Raw genomic sequence first — 24652 nt, 5'->3', positions numbered from 1 at the left:
ACTGCCATGAACGTTGATAATATGATGAACATATTAAATTCCTTTGAAAAGTACAAGCAATTCGTTGCAATCTATAGGCGAAATCAACTAGTCTTATTTTTTATTATTTTAGAGAGTGAGCTTTATGTTATGTTTTACGTTAATTTATGTTGATTATGAAATTTCGGAATGTCCGATTCACGTTTCTCTTTTTGGCGATTAACGTGATACTCGAATGATTTAAATCTATTTACGTAAACGTAAAATAATCAACGCGTAACACTGGCTTCTCCGATTGCCACGTTCGAGTGTTCGTTTTATTATTGTTATCACGCTGGAACGACTTATACCAACGCATCTCATCAACCAATCGGCATCAAATTTATTGTCATTCCATAACAAACATAATCACAAAATATAGATTTTATCAGTATATATGTATATATAATTTATAAAAATATTTTTAAGGTCTTGGATATAATTTCATTTAGTTAATGAACGAAAAATCTATAGAATAGCGTTTTTCAAACTGTGTTCCGCGTAACACATTATATATTTTTTTGGACAGATTTGTTATTGAAATATTTGTAATAAAAAATCGTGCCAAATCTTTAAAATAAAATTAACCAAAACTTGTGCCTGCACGATCATATGAGTATATTAAAAAAAAACACACTACGCGTTCTATAGTTTTGTGAACAACAATGATAGTTGAAGAGCAAAATAACAATACATTTAAATGCGCATCATCATTTTCTTGAAAAAGTTATATAATAAAATTATTCGATAGACCATGGACTTAAATTTCTCACTACAGAGACACGAGATTTTCGTTTAAAAAACAACAGTTTAAAACAATTATAGTTGAGCAAAAAATATACAAATATTTATTATCTACCTCGTGCTTTTTTCCCATAAATTAGTATTAAAATACTCGATAGTCCGTGTCCGTGTGAAGAGATACGCATAAAGTGATTTCTTACATCCGTTAGATTTTGGTAGTAGATATAAAAGAGTAGAATGGATGATAAATGTTAAAAAAATAAAATAAAATACTTGATAGTCCATGGAAAACAGTAGCAGAGAGAAACAAAAAATACACAAAGAGTTTGCTAGTATTTAGATATAAAATATCTAGATACTGTATGAGATTTTTTGTATAAATATTAAAAAATTCGCACTATGCGGCCAAATATACCTGAGATTTTCATTGGATAAAACAACAGTTAAAAAAATATACTTATGCATAAAAAAATTTAATTTGAGCCTCACATCTTGAAATTTTCATCAAATAAAATAACTTTCTTGCTGAAAAGCATATAGACCTAATTGCTTTAGTTATTTGCGACTTTATAGAATCGCGCGTGCCGATTGCTTATTTGAACAAATTAAAAGCACTTGTAAAATGCACATTACAAGTGGACCTGAACAAACATTAAAGAAAAAAAACATTCAGCTGGTATCTAATCCCCCATTAAAGTTACAGCAATGAGGAATATTCATTTGTTTGAACTATGTTACACAAAAGTGTATTCTGGTTAGATATTTAGTACAATAAAAAATGTCTTTTTCTGTCATGAATCATCGTAATGGCCAGAAGATTAAAAGTAAGAAAAATGAAGGATCCCCCTTAACAATGAGTACTAAAGATATTTCTACCATAAATTTTCACTTGTCAGTACTTTAACACAACCACTTCGCTTCCGACTTGGAACACATGAGAGTTCAACCAAACTCACACGCACAAGAAAAAATCATCTTTAATATTTGTGCTACGCTATGTGATATGTTATGCTGTTCAACATGTAAAAAAGTTCCGTGCCTACAATTATTTCGGAAACGGTGTTTAAATAGTATATATGAATACTGTCATATATACAATTTTATATAGCATACAATATGTATAAACAAATATAAAATATTTTCCTCTTCATGTAAACTAATATCTTCAGATCGTTAGATACATATACTCTATATACTTTTTTGTCATGTAACGCGGTACCTTTTTTTACGGTATTTTACTGTTTCAAAAGCAAAGGTTGGCCAGTTAGTTATCGTTTTTTTAATATTTCGATGACATGCATTTTTATGGCCAAATTCAGGAGGGGGGGCAACTGACCATACCAGCCAGGGAAGAGGGGTATAGCGTTCATAATAAGAACAATATTACGACTCATAATAAGTGATAAATTAATGAAGCAATTTAAACCAAATTTTGACCAATAGGAGAGCGTAAAAAACAATTATCATTTCTCAGAAGTCAAAAATCCACGTCAAAAGCAATAAAATCGTGCCGTTACCGTTGCAGTGGGAACGCTCGTTACCGAGCTGTCAACGGCGCCTTTCATTAGGTCAAGTTCGTGTAGGTTAGGTTTGGGTTTAAACAGCAAATTTACGTTTCTCAACTGTCTTTTTAGAACAGCATTTTATTTCACTAGCGCCTATCAGTTGAATTATATTTTCACTAGTAGAAATATATATCTATTGGTGAAAATGTATTTGGAATTCACTAGTGAAAATATAACTTCACTGATAAACACAACGATTTATACATCGTATGTAAATAAATATTGTATATATGTCATATAAGTTTAAATCATATAATTTCACTAGCGCCTGCCAAATTAATATAATTAAAATGTAAATATAAAAATATATATCTACTGGTGAAAATGTATTCCGATATGATTTGAATGAAATACGTATTTTTAAAAATATTTTCGGATTAGATTCGAGATTGTATGTCTTTAGATTTTTAAATTTCTGGTTTTTCCAGAATTAATGGGCGGCGAAAGTTGGCTAGTCAATTATTTTTTTAATAATTTGATTTTATTAAAATTCATAGTATTTCATTAAAAGGTATACATTTTTCTGGCCAAATTCAAGGGAGAGCACTTGTCCCTCCAAAATAACGTCCCTGATTTTGAACCCTATATAGTATGTATGCTGCAGCTGTTGTACATTTTACAACATGATTTTTTTCAATTCGAAAGCATTTTATTCCACGTTAGAATCAATTTTAAAAAAGGATTACAGTAGCACTTAAAAATATTGGCATGCAGATATTGATGTTCAGTTGATATTTGAAGAGATGGAATTTAAGAACCTGTCAAACAGCTACCATAAATGAAAGAGAAATGATTCGTGGATTTCGCGAATACATTCTCGAAAAGACATCATGAAAAAATATTGCGTTTGATATACGCACTGAATTCTTTTCTCCATTTTTTCAAGTGAACTTGAACGCGGGTTTTCGCAAATGAATCTAATTATTACCACAATAAGAGCTTCGTTCAAAACCGTTACAGTTTCGGCACTTTTTTTCATCAAACTCGTCGGACCACCTTTGCCACTTTTCGATCCTTCAAAATACGTTGATTTCTTAGATTTTATTTAGGTATAGACACCAACACTAAAACATGGAATTGAGACGATTTGTCTGACGAGAATTGGACAAAATTTTGGAAATTACTATAAATCGTAAATTTGTATTTGCTCGTTTAACCTTAGATTTGACATGTCTAAAGTAAAGACACATTTTGATAAATTTTGCTTTATTTTTTATGCTCTTCGTGGCATAGGAAAAGCTGCTTTAAATTCAATTTGAAAGATATATGATATAATTTTCTTTAATAAAAAGCTTGACAAGAAGCGAGTTCCTGCATATTTTTTGTTTAAATAAAAGCCCTGCATATCCTTACGTACATATGCTTTTAATGTATAAAATACGTATACGATTTCATCTTGATGTTATTAGAAAAATAATATTTCTTCTCCGTTATGGAATGATTTATGACATGGCATTTAAAAATAAGTCTCTTTCACTTACTCAAAGAGCTTTGTACTTTATTAAAACTTTGTAAGCTGCACTGCTCGGGAAAGCATCCAGGTATTGCGGGTAGTATTATGCAATCATGTTATACTTGACTTTTATAAATATTACTCGAGATTTAAATCCCGGAACAGAATGCGCATTGGTATTTTTAACGTACGTACTCCTAAAACACCGCATTGATGAATCACTCATTGGCCACGGTCGAATTGAATTATAGCCAAAAAAATCGGCTATGACCAAAAAAGCGACACCTACGATGCCTTAGTCATTAGTACATACTTCGCGTTGATTCTCAAGTCTATTCGCGTCGCGCGCGATGCGAAAACCCGTTATGCGGTGGGCGTGCTCTCCGATGTTGTGGTACACTCCGTTCTTTGAGCCATGGCGGAACAGCTAAACAAGAATTGGACTGCAAGAACAATTGCAACGCCTCCGAATAATTTGTAGAATGTGTATTTTGAATTGTAACCCAAATTGTGTTTACATTCGCCGCCAAGGCGCAACGAACGAACCGTAGCGATGCACAGGAGGTCCAAGAATAGAATTGTTCCAAATTGTTCCGAAATCATTAAAACATCTGACCGACACACGCTGCGATCTCCTGCTGCGTCTATTTAACACTGAGCTGGTTGTGCGAATCGGGTGAATGCGCAACACATCGGAAGCGACGCATAATTACCAATGAAAATTTAAATAATATCTTAATTTGACACTAGTTTGTCACCCGAGGACAATAAACGATAATCTAACTAATTGACTCGTACATATCGCACAGTGACTGTAAAATGCAAATGCTTGTTTTTATTGTATGACAGCTATACTTGTCATGTATTTAAAATGTTTATCTTTAATATGGTTTTATACTCGTTTTGCGATGTAGTCGAAAAGTATTAATTGTTTTGTTTTTTATTATAAATCATGTATGTATTGTAAAATCAGTGGTGTAGTACTTTTAGGCACTTTTTTAGAGGCAGGAGCGCGCTCCTGTACATTTTATAAATCACCAAATTTTTAAAACGTACTGGAAATTTCACAACAAAAACAAAACTGAAAAAACTTGTTCCTATCTGCGCACGTGTAACACAAAAGAATCAAAGTAACAATAGACAGTCCAATTCTATAGGTTGTTTGTATTATACAAAGTCATAAACATACAACACAGATTCTTTCTTCTGTGTCATACAAACACTTGCAGCCGATTGCCTTTTCTTTTCAATGTTGACCGAATGTATCGATCGTATTCAGGGGAGTGCAACCTCGGTTGACATAAATAAATTGGATTAATATATTAAACTTTATTTGCGAAAACAAATGCGAAGACTGATAAGTTATCAGTGATTCCTTGATAACACTAGTCTGTAGCAATCATGAAACAGGATAATAAAAATACACATATTACATTAGAATAATTCTATAATACATTACTGAAATGTTAAAATAAGTTTTTTTTATTCTTATAAAAATATCAATATTGGCTATTTTTAAAAATACACGAAAAAAATGGGAGAGGGGGGGGTAAGTTCAGCGCTCCGGCACTTATTTTTTATCATTATACCACTGTGTATAATATCAAACATACGAATTGATGGCGTAGTCTTTTAAATATCTCAATTACTCATCATTTTTGCTTTTACTTATGCAGCGTTATAAAAATACCAGAGGTTGTAAACCTTTGAAAAATATTCGTATAAATTTTATTTTATACAATAAAAAATGCACAAGAGAAATTCCAACGTCCCTTTCAGTCTTCAAGACCAATGCAGATAATTCGGAGCGAAACTAAATGAATTATTATATCTTATAATCAATATGTCATTTTACAGTTAGACCGGTTTTTAATAATAACGCATTTTTTTAAAAATAAACATTCTAATCTGCTGCTGAGCTCTGGATTTTATCCAGAATCTTACGTAGTAGATTCAAAATTGAATACATTTGACAAAATGATGCGTGATATTCGGTACAGATCCCTTTCTTTGTTTAAGTAAGATCCAACGGTTTTAGTGCAAGTGACTATGTACTATTAATGGATTTACATCAGCGCAGATTTGATTTGTTTTTTTAATATCGTCGGTTTTGTTTCCATAAAATTCTTAATTATAGAATAATCATTACAATAGTTTTGTAATGATTTGGAGATTTCGATATTGTAGTGAGTAAACTTGTATTATATTTTACTAAAAATATAGTGGATTATGCCAAAACTTATTATTATTATAAAAAAATGATGTTCTCTAAAACAAATGTACAATAATCGGTATCAGTATCACATTTATAAGAGAATATTTACCATAAATTATTTATTATTGGCATTTACCCCTTCCATTTCGGCTGATATTTGCGCACAATTTCGATATTTTCTATGTGGGGGAGCACCTATTTATGCCATAAGTTGTTTAAATAAACTAAATTGTTTTTCAATCTTAAATTATATATAAAAAACATTTTACAAAGCTCAAAGGTTCGTGACACCTTAAGGTGCCCAACGCATACTGGCGATTTTCTTGATGATTTCTATAGGTGTCATCCGCGGTCAAAGGGTTAACTACTACTTTAAAATTATATAAGATTTCTGATTCTAAAATGTTAGTGATAGTAGTGGAAAAACGCAGAAGTGCGGAAACGGTCGTTTGCGTTTTTTTGTAAGATTTTTTTATAACAAAAAATTTTACAGGCGTCAATTAATTATTTTTTTTATTTTTTATCATCCACAATTAAAATATTTAGTTAAAACAATAATTTCGCCAATTTGCCGACATGTACATAAACAATATATACAACATATAAGGACGGAATAGCATAGCCCGTAACGTCTCAAACTAGTAACTCCAAGGATTTGGGTTCGAGTCCCGGCAGCGGCACTCAAAAAATGCGATATTATTAAAAATCCGGTCCCAGCTGCAGTGACATCTATTGATTATAAATTATTTTTAACATAATAATTTATAATTATTAATTAGATGTCACCGATTCACATCTGATTGACTCTCAGTGGGTACAGATTTACCACGTTGTAACGTACTGGGCTTACGCCTGTCAGGTTACAACGGGAGATTTGCTAAAAAATAAATCAATAAAAATAAGTTATTCTACTAAACCCAAGCAAATCAGCACAAATTTAGATTTTGTATCGAATTTTAAAAAGGTAACAATGTGGGCTATTGATGACTATTCACGCATATATTTTGCTACAATATTTTCTGTAGTATATATAGATGCAACGATCTGCTCACACTATTTTATAAACTTAATATTTTTATTAGAATTGTTTACTCTTCTTTTACACTTGAACTTTGATCAATTTATTTATTACAAGATAGTCTGCAAAGTATTATAAGGTTTTTTTTGGAACATTTGAGCTGCTTCTGGATTATGTCCTCCTAGGTGGAAGTGTCATTTGTCGACGATGACGTGCCAATTACGACTCAAATAAAGTTCGTTACTCTTTCGCTCCACTATAAACGGCTACAATACAATAGCCAGCCGTGGGTGGGTGATTCTATCTTCGTCTCAATTCCGGCTACAATGTTTACCAAGTTGATTAAACAGGAAAAGAGTCAAGTTTCAGATGTTTCACCACTACTGTTGGATATTCATATTTCAATAAAAACCACAATTGCCTCCATTTTCGTTAAACTCGAGCATATTTGTGAAAATCTTCCTCTTGAGTAAATCAAAGGAAATGAAAAATTTCTATCGTTCTCAGGTACCTGACTACTCTATAATACAATTTTGAAGCTGTAAATGTATTTTGATAGTGATATTTATAATATTCCCCGAATAGTAGATAGGGACAGATTGAATAAATTATATAATATCACACGCGTATTCTAAAATAATATACACGTTTTATGCATTAATATGCAATCGTTTAAATACGCATTAGCACGTTGACTAGAAAATATATGTAGTGTTAATTAAACAGTATTGATAATTTCCAGAAACTTGCATAATATCGCGCTTCCGTCAAGAAGATATTTTAATCCGTTATTTGAAAATCAATCTTAACGGAGTTACTCTGTTTTGATTTGGATACAAATGTATAAAGTATGACGATACTTCTTTACTCTATGCATACGATGGACCCAACAATGAGGGAACGCGGAAGAATAGTTGTAGCTACCGTTCCGACAATTACAGAATGCGTGTAAAATTGTTCTGCTGAACGTCTGCCTCCCACCCGTCCCGATCCTCTGGAGCGCATTTTAAGCTTGCAGTCGAAACAAAGATATATTCTTGGCGGACGTGCTCTAGAACAGAAATAGCCAACGAGCTCTAAACACTATAGCCGATCAGACTGTGCTTCAGGAACCGGAAGAGAATCAACCCAGACAGTTGCTGTGTAAACGATGCTCTTACAAAATATCCAAATATGAAAATATGACCAGATTTAGACTTAAAAGAGACTTGCTAGAACAGGGATGCCCAAACTTTTTAGTAAATTGTCAAAATCATTATATATAGATGCACAGAAGCTGTTTACGGGGTTTTTCATGCAATAGTAGTCTTCAAATCGTATCTGAAGATCGGGTTGCACCCTTGGGATTCCAGTGACGCTTTTCTAGACCTACCGAAATGCTCTTCTTTATCTTGCACTTCTTACGCTAACACAAGAAATAGCATAGCAGTCACCTGCCAATTTATAGTACTCATCTATTGATAAATAGTTCTAATTGTATTTTGGATCCGGTTTGAATCATCATTGCCAATAAACAATTAATGAGCAATTCAAAATTGTTTGAATCATTGATCAGTTGTTGTGTGAGTCAGTAATTACCTGATTTGTTTTCCTGTTTATATTTTAATAATCTTAGTAATTTAAAAACGAGTTGAAAAAATTATATACTATTTTGACTATTGTGACTCATCAAATACCGGATAATTTTTAAATTTCCAATTTTCGGTATTTTATTTCCGGCAATGAATATAGGCATTTTTTAATCTAATTGATTAATACGGTAAATCATTCTCTGCTCTTTGCATATCTCGCGTAGAATGCTTTTATGTAATATTTTAAGAGCGGAGGATCAAAAACCCATTTGCGATCTGTACTTTAATTAGTGGATTTTATTATTATAAATATAATTTGCTAAATCAATTACTTGTAAATGAGTATTTGTAGAGTTGCCACCTATTTAAATATATATGTATGTATAATATATACTTACAACATACTAATGTTTTGTTAACGTGCGATTTTCAAATTTAATTTTACGACTGTCTAAAGCGATTCATTTGAATTAAAAAACAATTTCTTTCCTTTCAGGCGTAACGCAGTTGGCCGCATCGTCATGTTGGACCCGTTCTGCATCAAAACCAAAAAACGGTAAGCCCAATTAATACTGTAATAATGGATAGATTCGTTGAACGAATTTGTTTAAACGTCGACTATATTCATCTCAGTTAACTTAGAATATTATTTGCTGTGTTATGTCATGATCTGTTCGATTGTAAAATAAGGCAAATACTGCTTTAACATCGTCACAATTAAAGTTAAAATATTTTCAACAATCGTTACATATAAAAGATAATATTATAATCTATTTCGTAATGCATGACGGTGTTTCTTTATTCTATTGGGGAAACCGGTTAGAATTTTATTTTTGCGGATTGTCCTAGGAATATTAAATCTATATATGTACATCTTTATTTATTATTATTAAATACTTATTAAAATGCTCTGATAATATATTATTTTCTAACTTATATATAAATACTAATACATTAATTTTCAATATTTCTTGAACATTAACTATTTCAATCATTCTTCTACAACTAGTAAATCTGTTTTTATTTAAAACTATTCTCATTGCTCTATTTTATAATTTTTGTGACTTCGTTATATCTAATTTATTAAGCATATAGTGGGGCAATATAATACTATTGTTTATACTTATATGACCGTATGTGGTGCTCTTATTGCTTCGCATTCCGCTGTGACGATACGCAATTATAATTCATCACAGTTTAATACTTTTTGGGATATTTTTATTGTCAATGCCTTAAAATAAGAGATTAATGAACTTCGAATGTCATGCTTTTAAAGCAGGGTGGAGTGTAAATTATGTTGTTACCAAATTTTGTTAATTGTAAAGTGACATTATGTCTGTACTTAATTTCTTTTTTTTATAAAAAAAATTCTTATTTTTACCAGTCTGTATACATATTTTAGCAGTGAAAATATATTTCTATATATTTCTACTAGCGAAAATATAATTTAACTGATAGGCGCTAATATGCTGCCCTAAAATGTCCATGGAACTCAATTTGACAGATGCGAAACGTCTATTTTCTGTTCAAACCCAAACCTAATGAAAGTTCTATAATTAATTATAGTTTTAGAATTTTTATTAGGTCAAGTCGAAAATACAAACTAAGCCAACTCATCTCTTAGTCATTTTAAGGAGGTCCAGATACTCTTGGAATTCAAATTATTTTACTGCATTATTTATAATCTAATAGTCTAGGAAATTATATGTAATTGTTTTTATTTGAAATAACTGAGCTGCACACTAGTAGATTTTTTTTGATCACAACTGTTATGGAAGAATAAAATGATGTGTTATAGAAGTGTATTTTTTAATACATCCCCAAACTCTGCATCTTTGTCTCAGTTCAGAAGTAACACTAATTACATTACTGCACTTTCGTTGAAGCACTTTGCAGATATCTCCTGTATGACTTCACCCTGTTAATTGTCACTTTTCATTAAGTGAGTTAAGAGTTGTCGATGTACCTTAGTGTAAAAGTGCATAATTGTATGGACTAAGTTGATTACTGACTTAATTCCGCCTCTCTCATATTCGGTAGGCGAAATGTAATCAACAATTTCTATGTATATAGAATCGAACGAGCCAGCAACCCTAGTTTTACGCCTTCGCCATAATTACACGATAAACAACCACCTCCGGGGGTTGGAAGCAAATTACGTTTTTTCCGTTACTAACGACGCCCTAATTATCCGGCCAAGGGCATACATTGCCGTAGCATACTCACCTGTGCTTTAGACCTAAGATAATTTCGCAAACGGCTCTACGTGTGACGCAAGCGAGACTTGCCATCATAATCTCGCTGTCAATGGCGAAACCGCTGCTAATTGGCCATTATGATAATTGATAGTCGAGGGTCGCGGTGTTTGAACGTTTTTAAGCGCTGTGTACGCTGTATATAATCTACAATATATATATCCTAAATTTGTCCTGGACATCGAGGGAAGGGGTAAAACCGGATTTCAGACATCTGCGACTGTTTACATTAACCTTTAAAGTACAAAAAAATGCAACGTGTGCAGTAGGAACGGGGTACAAATTAATCCCACTTAGATACATTTATACTTTTAAATAATGTTTTTAAGGAGTGTAACCCAAATAATTGCGCTGCCTTATGAAATGTATTATTTGCCATGATGAATGTCACATGGATAGATTTTTGCTCGTTTAATGGGGGCAATCTTTAAATGTCGCATCCGGGTTCTTTTGAAAAGCCACAAGTCTCCTGTGTATATCGAGTATAAAACTGGTCTGAGCATGACATTGTGCTTTATGCCTTTGCAAAAATTAATTTGTGAAGATCTGTCATTCAGATATGATTTAAATATTATAAGGAAGTGTCTCTTTAATTTTAAATTTTAATCCCGTGTGCCAAACCTTAACGAACGCTTGACTTACTACATGTTTTTATTGTTCACAATAGCATTTTAGAAGTTCACATAGGAGCAGTTGTATTTGTGTTGAGGTGATACTATAATATTTATATTTAATATCTTGTCAACGCGCAATACACGACAGATTAGTATTGCTTTGGCCTGCTAAAGACTAAACGCTGTCTTTCGAATTCAATGTATTAACTTAATCTATTTTAGATGAGCGATTAGAGTTCAACGTGTGATAACAAGTTTTATTATTTTCACATCATAAACAAGAAATACGTTGAATAAATTAAAATTACATGTATATTTCAGTGGCGTGCGGTGACTATTGAAACAGGGCATGCGGTCAAGGGTGGGGGAAACAAAAACAATATTTTTAAATTTATTTTCTTCATTTGAATTTCTAGTGCGCATGCGCGACCAATTCAATTCCGCACGCGTATCGACTGCGCAAGACAGCTGGCCAGACAGCTCGCCCGCGCTTCAGTCGGCTTTACCCGCTCGTTCGGTATTGTTGTCTGTAGCCGATTTTCTGAACGATTACGTATTATAATCGTTTTACAATCCCAAGGCATGCGCCGCGTCTACCGCATGATTACGCACGCCACTGGTATATTCGTATAATTTTGAATATTATTAATTATTTTTTAATTATCACAATATAGCAAAATTATATTTTTAAGATAAGGATTCGAATCCCATATAAACAACAGTATTTTTTGTGAATATTTTATAATTTTAATTTCGATTGATCATCACATAATAGGTTTTCCTAGATATTCCTAATCTCACAAATGAATAATTAAAATAAAATCGAGCTTTCTGACATCTCTTGTAAACTGTAATAATAGTTTATAATTAATAAAAAATGTGTCACTGATTTACAGACTTTGTTTTTAGTCTGGTGATTCACTATTTACTTAATAGTTTGTTTATTGTGTTTACCCCGTTGTAACGTATTAAGGTAACTTCTGTCATTATGCAATAAAATAAATATATCCTATTGTAACGCTTTAGGAAAATTTGAAGATTTACAATAAATAATTAATTACATATTTATGGAATTCATTTTACGTTATTTTTTATGTCTAAGTACGTTTCGCCAAAAGTCTGTAAGCATCATCTGGTAGTATTTTTTACGCCGTCGCACAATATTTATAATATTAATACATCTCGAATTTTATTGCTATACAATTTTTATTATGTTTCTGTTTAACATTGTGTTTAATATTTTCATTACATGTATCCCTATACCTTGATTTACGCAGTCGAAAAAATGCTGTTAAAATTAAGCAAGATTTAAAAATCATTTGCGGGCATTATCAAAGGATTTGAAAAAAAGTAAAATGCAAAAATTTATAACAGATTATTTTATAAGGGTAAATCCAGAATAATCTGCTGCTAGATATACGAGAAATAATAGAGATTTTCTTATCTTTATTATTTTCTATTTTTGTATATGTTCTATGTATCGATTTATGCGAAATTTCTCGGAATATATCTACCGCGCAAACCGGGGTATGACTATTTATTATATAATAAGTTTGTCCCGTTAGCCTTTTTAGTTTTTATTTCTTACATTTACAAAAATGTATAACCTTTTATATATTAACGATAGTTTCACTATTCTTTCGGTGTCTGTTAAATGATGCTATTTAGTAACGGGATATTTTTTTCGATATTTTCAACTCCAAATCAACAATGGCAGTAGAGATAAAATAATCTCTGTTAAGATATATTATGCTTACGAGTTTCAACTCGGTCATAATGCGATAATAGCTGTTAAAACAGATGTAAAGTATCAAATGGTTCTATAATTTCGTTCCAGAAATTTTGCCACTGAATATCTACTTAAGGACGGGTAATCCTTAGGGGTTGTTAGTGAGGATATTAGGGCTACCATCAAATCAAGTCTAAGATTGACGATCAGACAATTACGACAGACACAAAGTGTACTAAGATAATTATTTTAAAAGCGGCTCAGATCATAAAAAATACATTCCCTTATAAATCAAAGAAGGTAATTTTACTTTAAGACAGCGCTTGCCCTCATGTAGCGAAAAATACAATAGAAAAAATCAATGAACTTTCTCGGTAATTGTTTTTCATCCACCATATTCTCCAGACATTGCTCCAAATTACTATCATATATTTAGATCTCTGCAACAGTTTTTATGTGAAAAAAATTTGTATTAATGCTTCCAAAAATACATAATTTTTTGAATCAGATATAAAAAAAATAGATTAACACGAGTAGAATAATTGTAGAAAAATATGGAGAATATATAATTTAGTAAAAGTATTGCACGTTTTAATATTTAGTTAATTTAACCCGCACCTTAAAAAACGTAAAGAAAAAAATGGAACATCTTGATAAGTATGTGTATATATGTATATCTACTAGCATTACATTATTTTAATAATCGAGTAATCCGGATACTAAAGCTTGCTAAACATATTTGTCAATATCAGCTAATTGTTTAAATTCTCTAAAAAATATACTTATAGAGAAAATTTTACGAATACTCATTATTTTTAATTCAAGTTTCTAGATCACCTGTGCTATTCAAATTGGGTGAAAATTGTTATTCGAATAAACAAAACGTTAATATCTACTTTTACAAATCAAATGAATACATATTTGACTTTCGATTTGGCTTTAAGAAAAGACACTTGACATGATGTGTATTATAAAATATATTAGAATCACAATGAATCAACATCAAAATAGACACAGGAATGCTCTTATTAGATATAGAAAAGGCGTTTGACACGTCTTGACGTCATCCTGTTCAAAATGTTGGAGCAGACATACCTTTATTTCTCATATCTATGTATGTATGTACATGCAGGAATAATAAGATCACTTGCTATCATACGTTGTAACTTCATTATAAATCGACTCCAGGAGGCAGTAATCGAATTGGCGACATACTTACACTGATGGAAGATAGCCTATACATTTTTAGCACAAAGTAGCACGTGTATAACTATCTAACCCATGTAGTCTAATAATATTAATGCATTTTAAGAAGCAAATTAATATAGTATGCTTTTAGTTTAAACTTCCGTACATATACGTATATGTTATATGGCGCGTTTAACGGTAGCCCCGGCGCGTGTGCATTAGTCAATCGGTCATTTTTACATAAACACTTTCACGATGGCCGTAATTCTACGTTCACTTTCTTTTCATCGGATCCACGGTCCGTGACTAACGCCGGTCGCTTCCGCGCTTCGGACCCGAGAGAGGGTCCCGTGCGTGTTTTTTTTCGGTTTTACAGTGTCCAAACTCGGAACGCCAGAGGAGGACGCGTGTAGTAGTTAAAAAAAACAGACAGTGCCATGATACGCTGCGCTGCCTTCGCCTCTGAAATCTTCGACTGCTTCGTGCGAACATTCAAAACGTTTGTGAAATTATTATCTAGCAAACATAACTTTACTTAAGTTAATTATTGGGTTTCGTTCTGTACTATACGTTAGTTCGTTGCGTCCTGTAATCTGGATTTTTTGTATTTAATTTATTTAAAAATATATAAATTATATATTATAATATTGTGCTATTATTATAAATTAATTAATTCTAAAAATATTTACGCTCTATTATTTATATCATAGTCTGAAAATCCTCCTCGTGACTTTAAATTTGCATGATATTCAACCATTTGCATTTATATATTTGTATCGCTTTAATCGCAAATTACGCATCATAGCACTATCAATCGTTGAATTGTGGTAGACTGGCGAATATCTAAATTATTGAATTGCATTCAATAACTAGTACTTTAATGCGATTTTGGTTAATCAATCTCGACAGTAATTAGTATGCGGTGAGAGTATGAATGTATATCAGATGTAATTATTATTTATCGTTATTAAATCTAGGTTGCTAGGTAATTAAATGTTTGTTTTTTTTTGTTATTAATTTTATCTTTCATTAATAAATGAAAATGTCAATGTATCGCGCAAGTGTTATATTATCATTTTCAATACATTGTTTGGTCTGAATTTTGGTAAGATCTCATTATTATTTTTGCTTCAAACTGAACTACTTAATTAAATATAAAATAAATTAAATTAAAGCATTTTTTTTATATGAATTTAAAACGGGTTGGTTAAAGGGATATTATCCCAACACAACATATAAAGATGTAAACACAAGCAAAGCGTACTCTAAGTCGCCGCTCTGTCGTTATTCCCGCTTCGTTTGTTGCTCAAAATACCTTCGCGTGCTACATACAATTAAATCGATTCGAAGACAGTTATTCATGGGGTGTTCACTTTCTGACCAACGTTCGCTTATTCGAACCTTACCTGTCCTAACAGCTTAGCTGCGAGCGAGATATTTTATGAGATATTTCTAAAATAAATAATTTATTGCCCATTTATATTTACAAATACTATAATCTTTTTTTTATTTTACATGACTATCCTATTTTTTTCTGACCGTATGCTATTTTTATTTTTTCGACAAAAGGCGCCCTGTGTTGGCGTCTTTTTTTAATTTATAACGAATGAAGGTGTTATGCGAATCAGATCCATTATATAATTTGGCCTATTAGGCGTTAGTAATCCAACATTATGTAAAATCAAAAAGATTGCCAAATGAGTGCCGCACGAAATGAATAAAAATAAAACCGTCGTTAGTTCCAGGGATGTTATTTAGATGGGGGGGAGGGGCAGGTAGGGGGCTAGTAAAATTATATGATTTCAACTTTTCCATACGTAGTAATATATGTATACGTTTACATACTTATCATTTTTGATTTACATTAAGTCCAAATACATTTTCACCAGTAGATATATATTTTAGTGAAATTATATGTTGTTCTAAAATGTCTATGAAACTCATTTAACAGTTGCGAAACATCCATTTGCTGTTTAAACCCAAACCTCTACGCGAATAACCCTAACCCAACTTGACCTAATGAAAGTTCTAAAACTAATTATAGTTTTATAATTTTCATTACGTCAAGTCCAAAGTACAAACGGAAAAATAAGCGGAAGAAGAACAGACAGATGACACATCTCGCATATTGCTCCATAGTTGGTCTGCACTCTGATATTGCACTATATTTTAAAGATACGATAGCTGTTCTTACTAATATTACTATGGACATCTAAAATAAGAGGGCTGATTAAAGTATATAAAAACCGAATTTTGGTCAAAAACAATTATTACTTCTCAGAAGTTTTTTGCGCCCTCCTATTGGTCAAAATTCGGTTTATATGTGCTCTATTCTATTCTTACTTATTGTTAGTCGTAATATAATTATAAAAAAGTCTCAATATGAACGTTGGATAAGCTAGCATTTCCACTGCGACGGCACGATATTATTGCTTTTGACGTGGATTCTAAACGGATTCCCTTGAATTTTACTCAATTTAATGAAAATGTATTCATAAATCCGATCATTACAAAATATAATTTATTTTATGTTTTTTTTCACATTTGTTACTATTTTGAGTTATTTATTCAAAAAAAAACTTTTAATTTATATTTACAGAAACCGGGTTTTAGAATTTGTATATAAAAAAATCAGTATTTTTTTATTCTTGTATCAAACTTTTTTACGCTATTCAATATTTATGTAACTACAAATATACAACAATTTAAGTACTCACTTCATAATGCAGGCTTTCCAAACTTTTCCTATGACAGAACGCTTATTTGTAGAGTAGTTATAACCCTTACTATCAAAAATAAAATAAAATCGTTTATGTCAGATCACTCTTTGCGCGACATGCAATCCTAATGCAATGTCAATTTACTCGAAGCTTATATATTTTAGCGCGTCACGTTTAAATTTTTCCAGAAACACATTAATTTTTATATTTTTTGAACACCGGTGTTTTACGGAACATAGTTTGAGGGGCGCTGCTTTAATTTATGAACATTACACGACCACTGAACGATTGCTCTTATTCTATATACGAAATTACTTGAAATATATACTATCTTACTAACTAATGAAATTGGTTTAATCGTGTTTTTAATGTTATTTTTATGGTTGCCTCAAATATTGAAAATTCATTCTTCAGTTTTCAGATTTGATATTATTTCTTCAAGTGACTCGATTTTTCGTGGTTTCTTTTAAAGCAATACCTTTTAGAAATGGGTTATGTAACCAGTTAAATAATATACATTTTATATAGTGAGATTTTTTGTCAAAGGCTTAAAATAAACATTATGTAATCTTCTAAAACAGATTAGAATTTTGTTACTATTATAGATAATTCAATAAATAATTATTTTGCTGTTACAGTAACTAGTAACTCGAATTTTCCCATTACATGAACAAATCATCATTCATTTACTTTTACAAACTGATAAAATACAAATATAAAGATATTATGTAATAATATGGCAAATTGAAACTACGTCGAAAAATAAAAACTATGGGTTGAGGAATTCACTTTTAATAACTGATTAAATACTTATAAAAAATAAAACGATTGCTGTGTTATACTGTACTCACGTCTGAAGGGAATGTATCTTACTGTAATCACCTGGTACTTACACATACCGGTACCGCCCCTCAGGGCGACCGACCAATCACAATGCAGAAATTTAAGAGCACGATATGAACATGCGTTAAACGATGTTTAGCACACTTGTTATTTAAAATAAGTACTTAAGTATCTAAAACAAGTGTTTAAAAACTGAATTCAATAAGCTTTCGCCATAATAATATGACATCCAGAATATGATATAATGTGAAAAACATATCTATAGCTAGCAAATCGAGCTTGAATAAAAATGCCTTGACCACAATGGACATTGTTTGTTTTGAACGAAACGTCACTGACCCTGATCCAACGCGAGTCGCCGATTGTCGATTTCTAAACGTTTTAGATCTTGGTATTGTTATTTTTTTATAAATCTGTGCAAAAAATCCTACTGCGCGATTTAAATAACATTTTAAAGTGCTACATAGCTCTTGGCGTTTACGAGAACAATTGCCGATAGTTTTTATTTAATCTGCAATTTATGTTAACTCTTGTAAGCCTATTATTCAAAGAAAGCTTTGAAATCAGTTTTACTCGGTAGCTTCCGCGCTTTTGTACTATCGCGGGAGAGTAGTAGTAGTTGTAGTAGTAGTTCAAATTGGTACTGTCTATCCGTTGCACACAATGGACAATGTTTCCGGAAATTGTCCGGGAAACGTGGAATCAACTCAGGAATTCATTTTCCGGACGAGTAGTTCGAATATCGCTTCGCCCATCTCAAAATTTGATGAATGAACCTCCAAACGAATCTCTGAGGAGCATTTTTGTATGTATGATCGTAATTGGTTAATTAAATTATAATAAGTTTAGCTTTGTGTCGATATTGCACAAATAAAATTCGATATTTCAGCAGGTCAGACTTAACTCTTAGAAGCTCATGACTTATAATAATCCACTTAACCCAATACTACTTTTAATTTCACTTTCATTTATAGAATCTTTCAATCACATTATTGTTGGATCAATAGCATAGTTTTCGTTTCTCAAATCCTACTGTCTTTCACCAAAACAGTGACATAATCCCTTGATGTGGCAATACAAGTAGACATTATACGTACTTATTTAAAAAAAAAAGTATTCGATAAAGTTTGTCATGGGTTCTAAGTAAGGATTTCAATATCGGTATTACAAAATGAAATGTCGGTAGTATCAAAAAAATTTTTTTTTGAATACCCTGCATCTTATTTATAGTAAACGATTCATGGCAAACTACGAAAATAACGATGCACATATTCACCCAAGTAGTTTTATCGGGGTAGGATAGTAAAATAAAATTATCCTTTATAGTCCAAGAGGGTCGAAATATCGGGCCAACTTACCTATACTAAAAATCCCACTGGCGCGAGTTTTTAAAATTTAATTTAACATGTTCAATATTTTCGTGTCAAAATAAAAGGAATACAGTTGCATCCCAGATATATCTAACGGTATCCAGCAGTTTCCATTAAATGTGCTGTGTAACAGAAAAATGACCGCGCTCTTTTTTATGATAGGGATGGCTGGCGAAGTGAAAACAAAAGCAGGTATTGCATACACGAAATTCTTTCTACTATTTGTGTATCTATCCATTTCATCATTATTCATAAATGAGAAAGAGATGTTAAGTTTGGGGCTCGTTTTATTAGCTCTAAAGCACACGATACGGACATACATTCGATATACTTATCATTACTCCTGTTTATATATTGAACATATTTATAGATTTTTTTTAGGAACTTTTTTTATAAGGAACACGTATATGTGTCCTCTATGACACGTTAGTTCATAGCATTTTTAAATTAGGATCTATAATTTGGAATCCCTAAGTTAACAAATCGAAAAGGTTTTTGGGACACAATTATAAGAGAATATTTTATTATTATCCATTTGTGAACAACAGCTTTATTTTACGATTCGCTGAGTTCTCTCAGAAAGTTGTATTTCAATAATAATATCTTCAAACTACTGAAGGATATTATTGCCAGTCCAATTGCCTATTCTCGAGGATTTCTTATGTTGTGTTCCAAAATGTTTTAAAAAGTCATAATAGCGTTCTCTTCTGACGCCCGTTAAAGAGCCATCTAGCTCCTTAATACACTGGCGTTACACATTGATGCTTATAATGTCAGCTATGAGGAGCTAGTTTTCATTTTAATATCATATAAATTAATTTTTCCTTTTATAATATGTATTATCTTAATCTTAATTTAAAGAAATAAACATTTATTTTCAATATGCATTTTTTTCTTTTTCAGAGTCAACTCCCAATAACTAGCATAGAGAAGTTGTTGTAATGGAGACAAATCCTATAGTTCCGGGGGCCGCCGAAGAGGCGGCCCTAGCTGTCCAAATATTCGAGAGCTTTTGCGCAGCTTCAACTATGGCTAAGATATTGGCTTTGTTCCGAGAGATGTGCAGAGTTTTGAAGTTGAAGCCCACGGTGATACCGGATTTTTACGGCAAATTGAAGGTAAGTCCCATTGCTATATGAGACACAATCATAGTACTAATCGTTTGTTGTTTACAGAACAAACTGGCAAAATCGTGGAGAGCTCAGGCAATCTTTCGCAAGTTAGACGTGCGTTCCAATTTCAAAATTTACAACCGCGGAAGGACGTGCGCCAACTGCAGAGTTCTCATAATCGGCGGTGGTCCTTGCGGCTTGAGGACGGCCATAGATGCTCAACTCTTAGGCGCTAAAGTCGTAAGTAAAGTCCTCGGATAGCAATAAGATATGAAACTTATCGTTGTCATTGTTTTTACTAGAGCTAATCACTTTCAGGTTGTCATTGAAAAACGTGACCGAATGACCAGAAACAACATATTACATCTTTGGCCGTTTGTCATACAAGACCTTCGAAATTTGGCCGCCAAAAAGTTCTTCGGCAAATTCTGCGCTGGGTCTATCGACCACATCAGTATCCGACAGCTCCAGTTTATGTTGCTGAAAGTCGCTCTCATACTTGGCGTCGAGTTCCACGAGGGTCTCAACTTTGAACATATGCTCGAGCCGAAAGACACGGGCCCCGAAAGTGAGCTATTTTTTTCTACATTCCACGTTCCACTGACATTTCTTTAATCATGTGATTTTTACTTTTAGAGAGCGGTTGGAAAGCGTGCTTTACTCCGGCCGATCATCCTGTTTCCAACTATGAGTTTGACGTATTAATAGCGGCCGATGGCAAAAGGAATACCTTGTCCGGCTTTAAAAGGAAAGAGTTCCGGGGGAAATTAGCCATTGCTATCACAGCCAACTTTATAAATAAACACACAAAAGAGGAAGCAGCTGTACGTACATACCTAGTAACAATGCAATATTTTAGAATATATATTATGAAATACAAGGTGATCCAATTCGAGTTTTTTATGTTGGCGGCACTGAAAATCAGACAGCTGTTTAAAATTGACAAAAACTTTTTTGAAAAAAAATGTTTTAATTCGTAAAAGATCTACTTTATGTGATCTATACGTAACAATAAAATCATGAAAAGGATCGTTTCTGTTGCGTAAAAAAACTCGGAACTAATTAGGGACGTCATTTAAGCTTTTTATAGGGGAAGGCGCAAAATTGGCCAGTCAGTGGTCGTTTTCATTAAATTATTAAATTAATTAAATGACATGCATTTTTCTGACTAATAATTAATAATATAATTTCTTGAATAAATAATAACAGGTACGAGTTAACCCCTTCTATGCTACAAATAAATATAAAAACTAGTCAACATTGCGAAACATTTTCTGAAATTATATTTTATGCGAATAAAATATTTTAATTAAGCATTAAAAAGTATTAAAAATATCTACTCATAATATTCAGCGGCGTCGCAGTGGGAACGCTCGTTACCGAGCGTTCCTACTGCGACGGCGCCGACACGATTTTATCATTTTTGACTTCTGAGAAGTGATAATTGTTTTTGTGCTCTTCTATTGACCAACATTCGGTTTGAATACGCTTTGACCAATATTCTCATATTACAACTCCGTAGTAATATCGACAAGAATATCTATTATATTTTTTAAATATAATGTAATACCAAAGTGCAGAAAAACTATGGAACAAGATGCGAGATGCAACGTCTGTCTGTACTTCTTCTGCTTATTTTCCGCCGAAAAAAATATTTTGCACTTTGAAAGTTCCAAAACTATAATTAGTTTTAGAACTTTCATTAGGTTATGTTTGGGATTGAACAACAAATGGACGTTTTGCAACTGTCAAATTGAGTTTCATAAGAGCAGCATATAATTTCACTAACGCCTTTCATTTAAATTATATTTTCGCTAGTAGAAATATGTATCTACTAATGTAAATGTATTTGGACTTCACTAGTGAAAATATAACTTCACTGAAAAATACAATAAATTACAGCCAAAGGTTTATAGCATCTTGAGCATTGGCGATTTTCTTGATGACTTCTACAGAGCCTTCCGCGGTGAAAGGGTCAAATGATGTTATATATTATTAGTAAAAAGTCAATATTAAATTCGTATATAAAATTAATTGATCGTTGAAATAACTTCATTGATCAACTCTGTTTTGACTAAGATTATGGAAATTATTTATAAATATAAAACATAGGTCTTAGTTGATTAATAAAGCTTAATAATTTTTTTATGTTTTCAGGTTCCTGAAATCAGCGGCACCGCATTTATATTCAAACAAAAGTTTTTTTTAGATTTAAATAAACAATTTTATATAGATTTGGAAAACTTAGTATATTACAAAGGAGAGACGCACTATTTTGTGATGACGGCTAAAAAGCAAAGTCTCCTCCAAAGGAACGTTCTATTGAAGGTAAAGATTAAGTATTGAACTATTTGTACATAACAATAATTTGATAGCGATGAATCATTTTGAACACATCAGCTGCGATTTGTATGCGATTTGCGATTACGTTGCTCTAGCGCCTGCCGTTGAATGTGTTCGATATTTAAGTGATCTTTTTTCATGTTGTCTATTTTCCAAGGACTATTCCGAAACGACGAGTCTGCTGTCGAGGGAGAATATAAACTATACTGCGCTCAGAGAGTACGCCCAAGATGCGGCCGACTACTCCACCAATTTCCAATTGCCCAAATTGGAGTTTGCCATCAATCACTATGGACAGCCCGACGTGGCCGTGTTTGATTTCACGTCGATGTTCGCAGCCGAGAACGCCAGTCGAATTGTGGAGAAGAACGGCCACAGACTGCTGGTCTGCCTTGTCGGGGACGGTCTGCTGGAGCCGTTCTGGCCCACCGGATCCGGCTGTGCCAGGGGATTCTTGTCTTCGTTGGACGCTTGCTGGGCCATCCGATCGTGGGGATTGGGAGTTCATCCTTTAGCCTTGCTAGCCGAAAGGGAATCTATATATAGGTTATTAGGTAATGATGAGCACTAAAATTATTGAAAAGAACATATCTAGTCAGTCAATCTACCTTTATACATAATATTATTATCACTTATTATTAACTATTAATAATCAATTTTGCTCAACTGTCAGAAGCGCACTTTCGGGGAGATTTAGAAGTTCTATTTTATACAATAGACTATGCTAACTGCAATTTTTTTACAGTAAAATCATGGCTGTGTGCTATATAAATATTATATTTCTCATATTTATACACAAATAATTAAATAATGATCAAAAGTAGTTATTGATATTTTTTAATGTGAGTGAGCGTTCTTGCTCAACGGTCAGGAACGGGTTTGTGGGGAGATATAGAGGATCTTTACAGCTACGTTAACATCATGGCTGGCGTCAATATAATATGCCTAGGAGCCGCTTCCTTAACACTAGATTTACGAAACCTGTCAAATTTCTGATTTATATTCTGATTTGATTTGTATCAGACAATATTTTTTCTGGGTTTTTTTACTACTTTTTATATTTGAACAATGAAAATAAATTAACACAATTTTTATATTTGAAAATCTGGTCATTGTATACTTATTTTTAATGACACCCGGCAAATTGACGGATTTATACCTGTAAATCTAGTGTTAATTTAATTTCTTAAATGATCGAATAGCTATTAAAAATATTCATTAGCTCCTAAATAATGTAATATTGTCATATGTATAATCAATGCCATTTACCAGTCAATAGTGTAACGAATAAAACTGTTTCGCTTTTGTCCTATATAATAGTGCGAGAAAGCGATCTTGCTCAATGGTCAGGAGCGAGTATGTGGGGAGATATAGATGATATTTTCTTCATATTGTCTCTGCTGGTTGTGCGTCTAATCTGTAGAGCCGCCGCTTCCTAAATATTATTTTTCAAATGATTGAATAAGAAATAAAAATATTTATTATCCCCTACATCAGCGATGGCGAAACTTTTTTACTGGCGGCTCAGAATCAAATAAAAAAAATACAATTACATATCCGCAGGTCACATGTTAATTATTAATTAATAAGTTTAATACAGTGAAAATCAAATTATATTTAAAACGAAATCTCAATATTATAGATTGATATTAAATTTTTTGCTGTTTTTGGGATAATACTTTTTCAATATCAGAGTTGTAAGTTGTTCCCAATCCTGTGTGGATTGGGAACAACTGATTTATCAATACTAATTGTGTTATTAATTTTACATATTTTTTTCTATTTCTAAATTATTAATATTCAAACAATTGAATAAAAACTCTAAATTTTAAAATTCAATTTCATGCGGAATCCCAGTTAATTAGAAACAGGCTTCCAATTATTGTTTAAATCT

The 24652-nt window shown here is 32.2% G+C and overlaps 1 protein-coding gene across 8 annotated transcripts in view; it reads left to right on the top strand.

Annotated features, from left to right (window-relative positions):
• The window catches only part of Mical (Molecule interacting with CasL), a 94347-nt gene that overhangs the window by 45753 nt on the left and 23942 nt on the right, over positions 1 to 24652 (top strand). For 7 of the 8 annotated variants that reach the window (XR_015809920.1, XR_015809919.1, XR_015809918.1 and 4 more), the window contains exons 2-8: positions 9081 to 9140; positions 20207 to 20421; positions 20479 to 20655; positions 20734 to 20983; positions 21052 to 21239; positions 22573 to 22743; positions 22916 to 23312. Coding sequence is in view for 3 of the 8 variants with exons in the window: in XM_088187533.1 (XP_088043659.1) it covers positions 20245 to 20421; positions 20479 to 20655; positions 20734 to 20983; positions 21052 to 21239; positions 22573 to 22743; positions 22916 to 23312 (1360 nt within the window). In the remaining 5 variants the exon portion in view is untranslated. Of the gene's footprint in view, positions 1 to 8027; positions 8157 to 9080; positions 9141 to 20206; positions 20422 to 20478; positions 20656 to 20733; positions 20984 to 21051; positions 21240 to 22572; positions 22744 to 22915; positions 23313 to 24652 lie in introns of those variants that run through there. The other variant, XR_015809917.1, reaches the window with a different exon arrangement.

The sequence above is a fragment of the Plectrocnemia conspersa genome, unplaced genomic scaffold, assembly GCF_051122295.1.
Source record: "Plectrocnemia conspersa isolate PC_06_02 unplaced genomic scaffold, ASM5112229v1 ptg000006l, whole genome shotgun sequence".
NCBI classification, from domain to species: domain Eukaryota; kingdom Metazoa; phylum Arthropoda; class Insecta; order Trichoptera; family Polycentropodidae; genus Plectrocnemia; species Plectrocnemia conspersa.
This window is presented reverse-complemented; position numbering and strand designations above follow the sequence as displayed.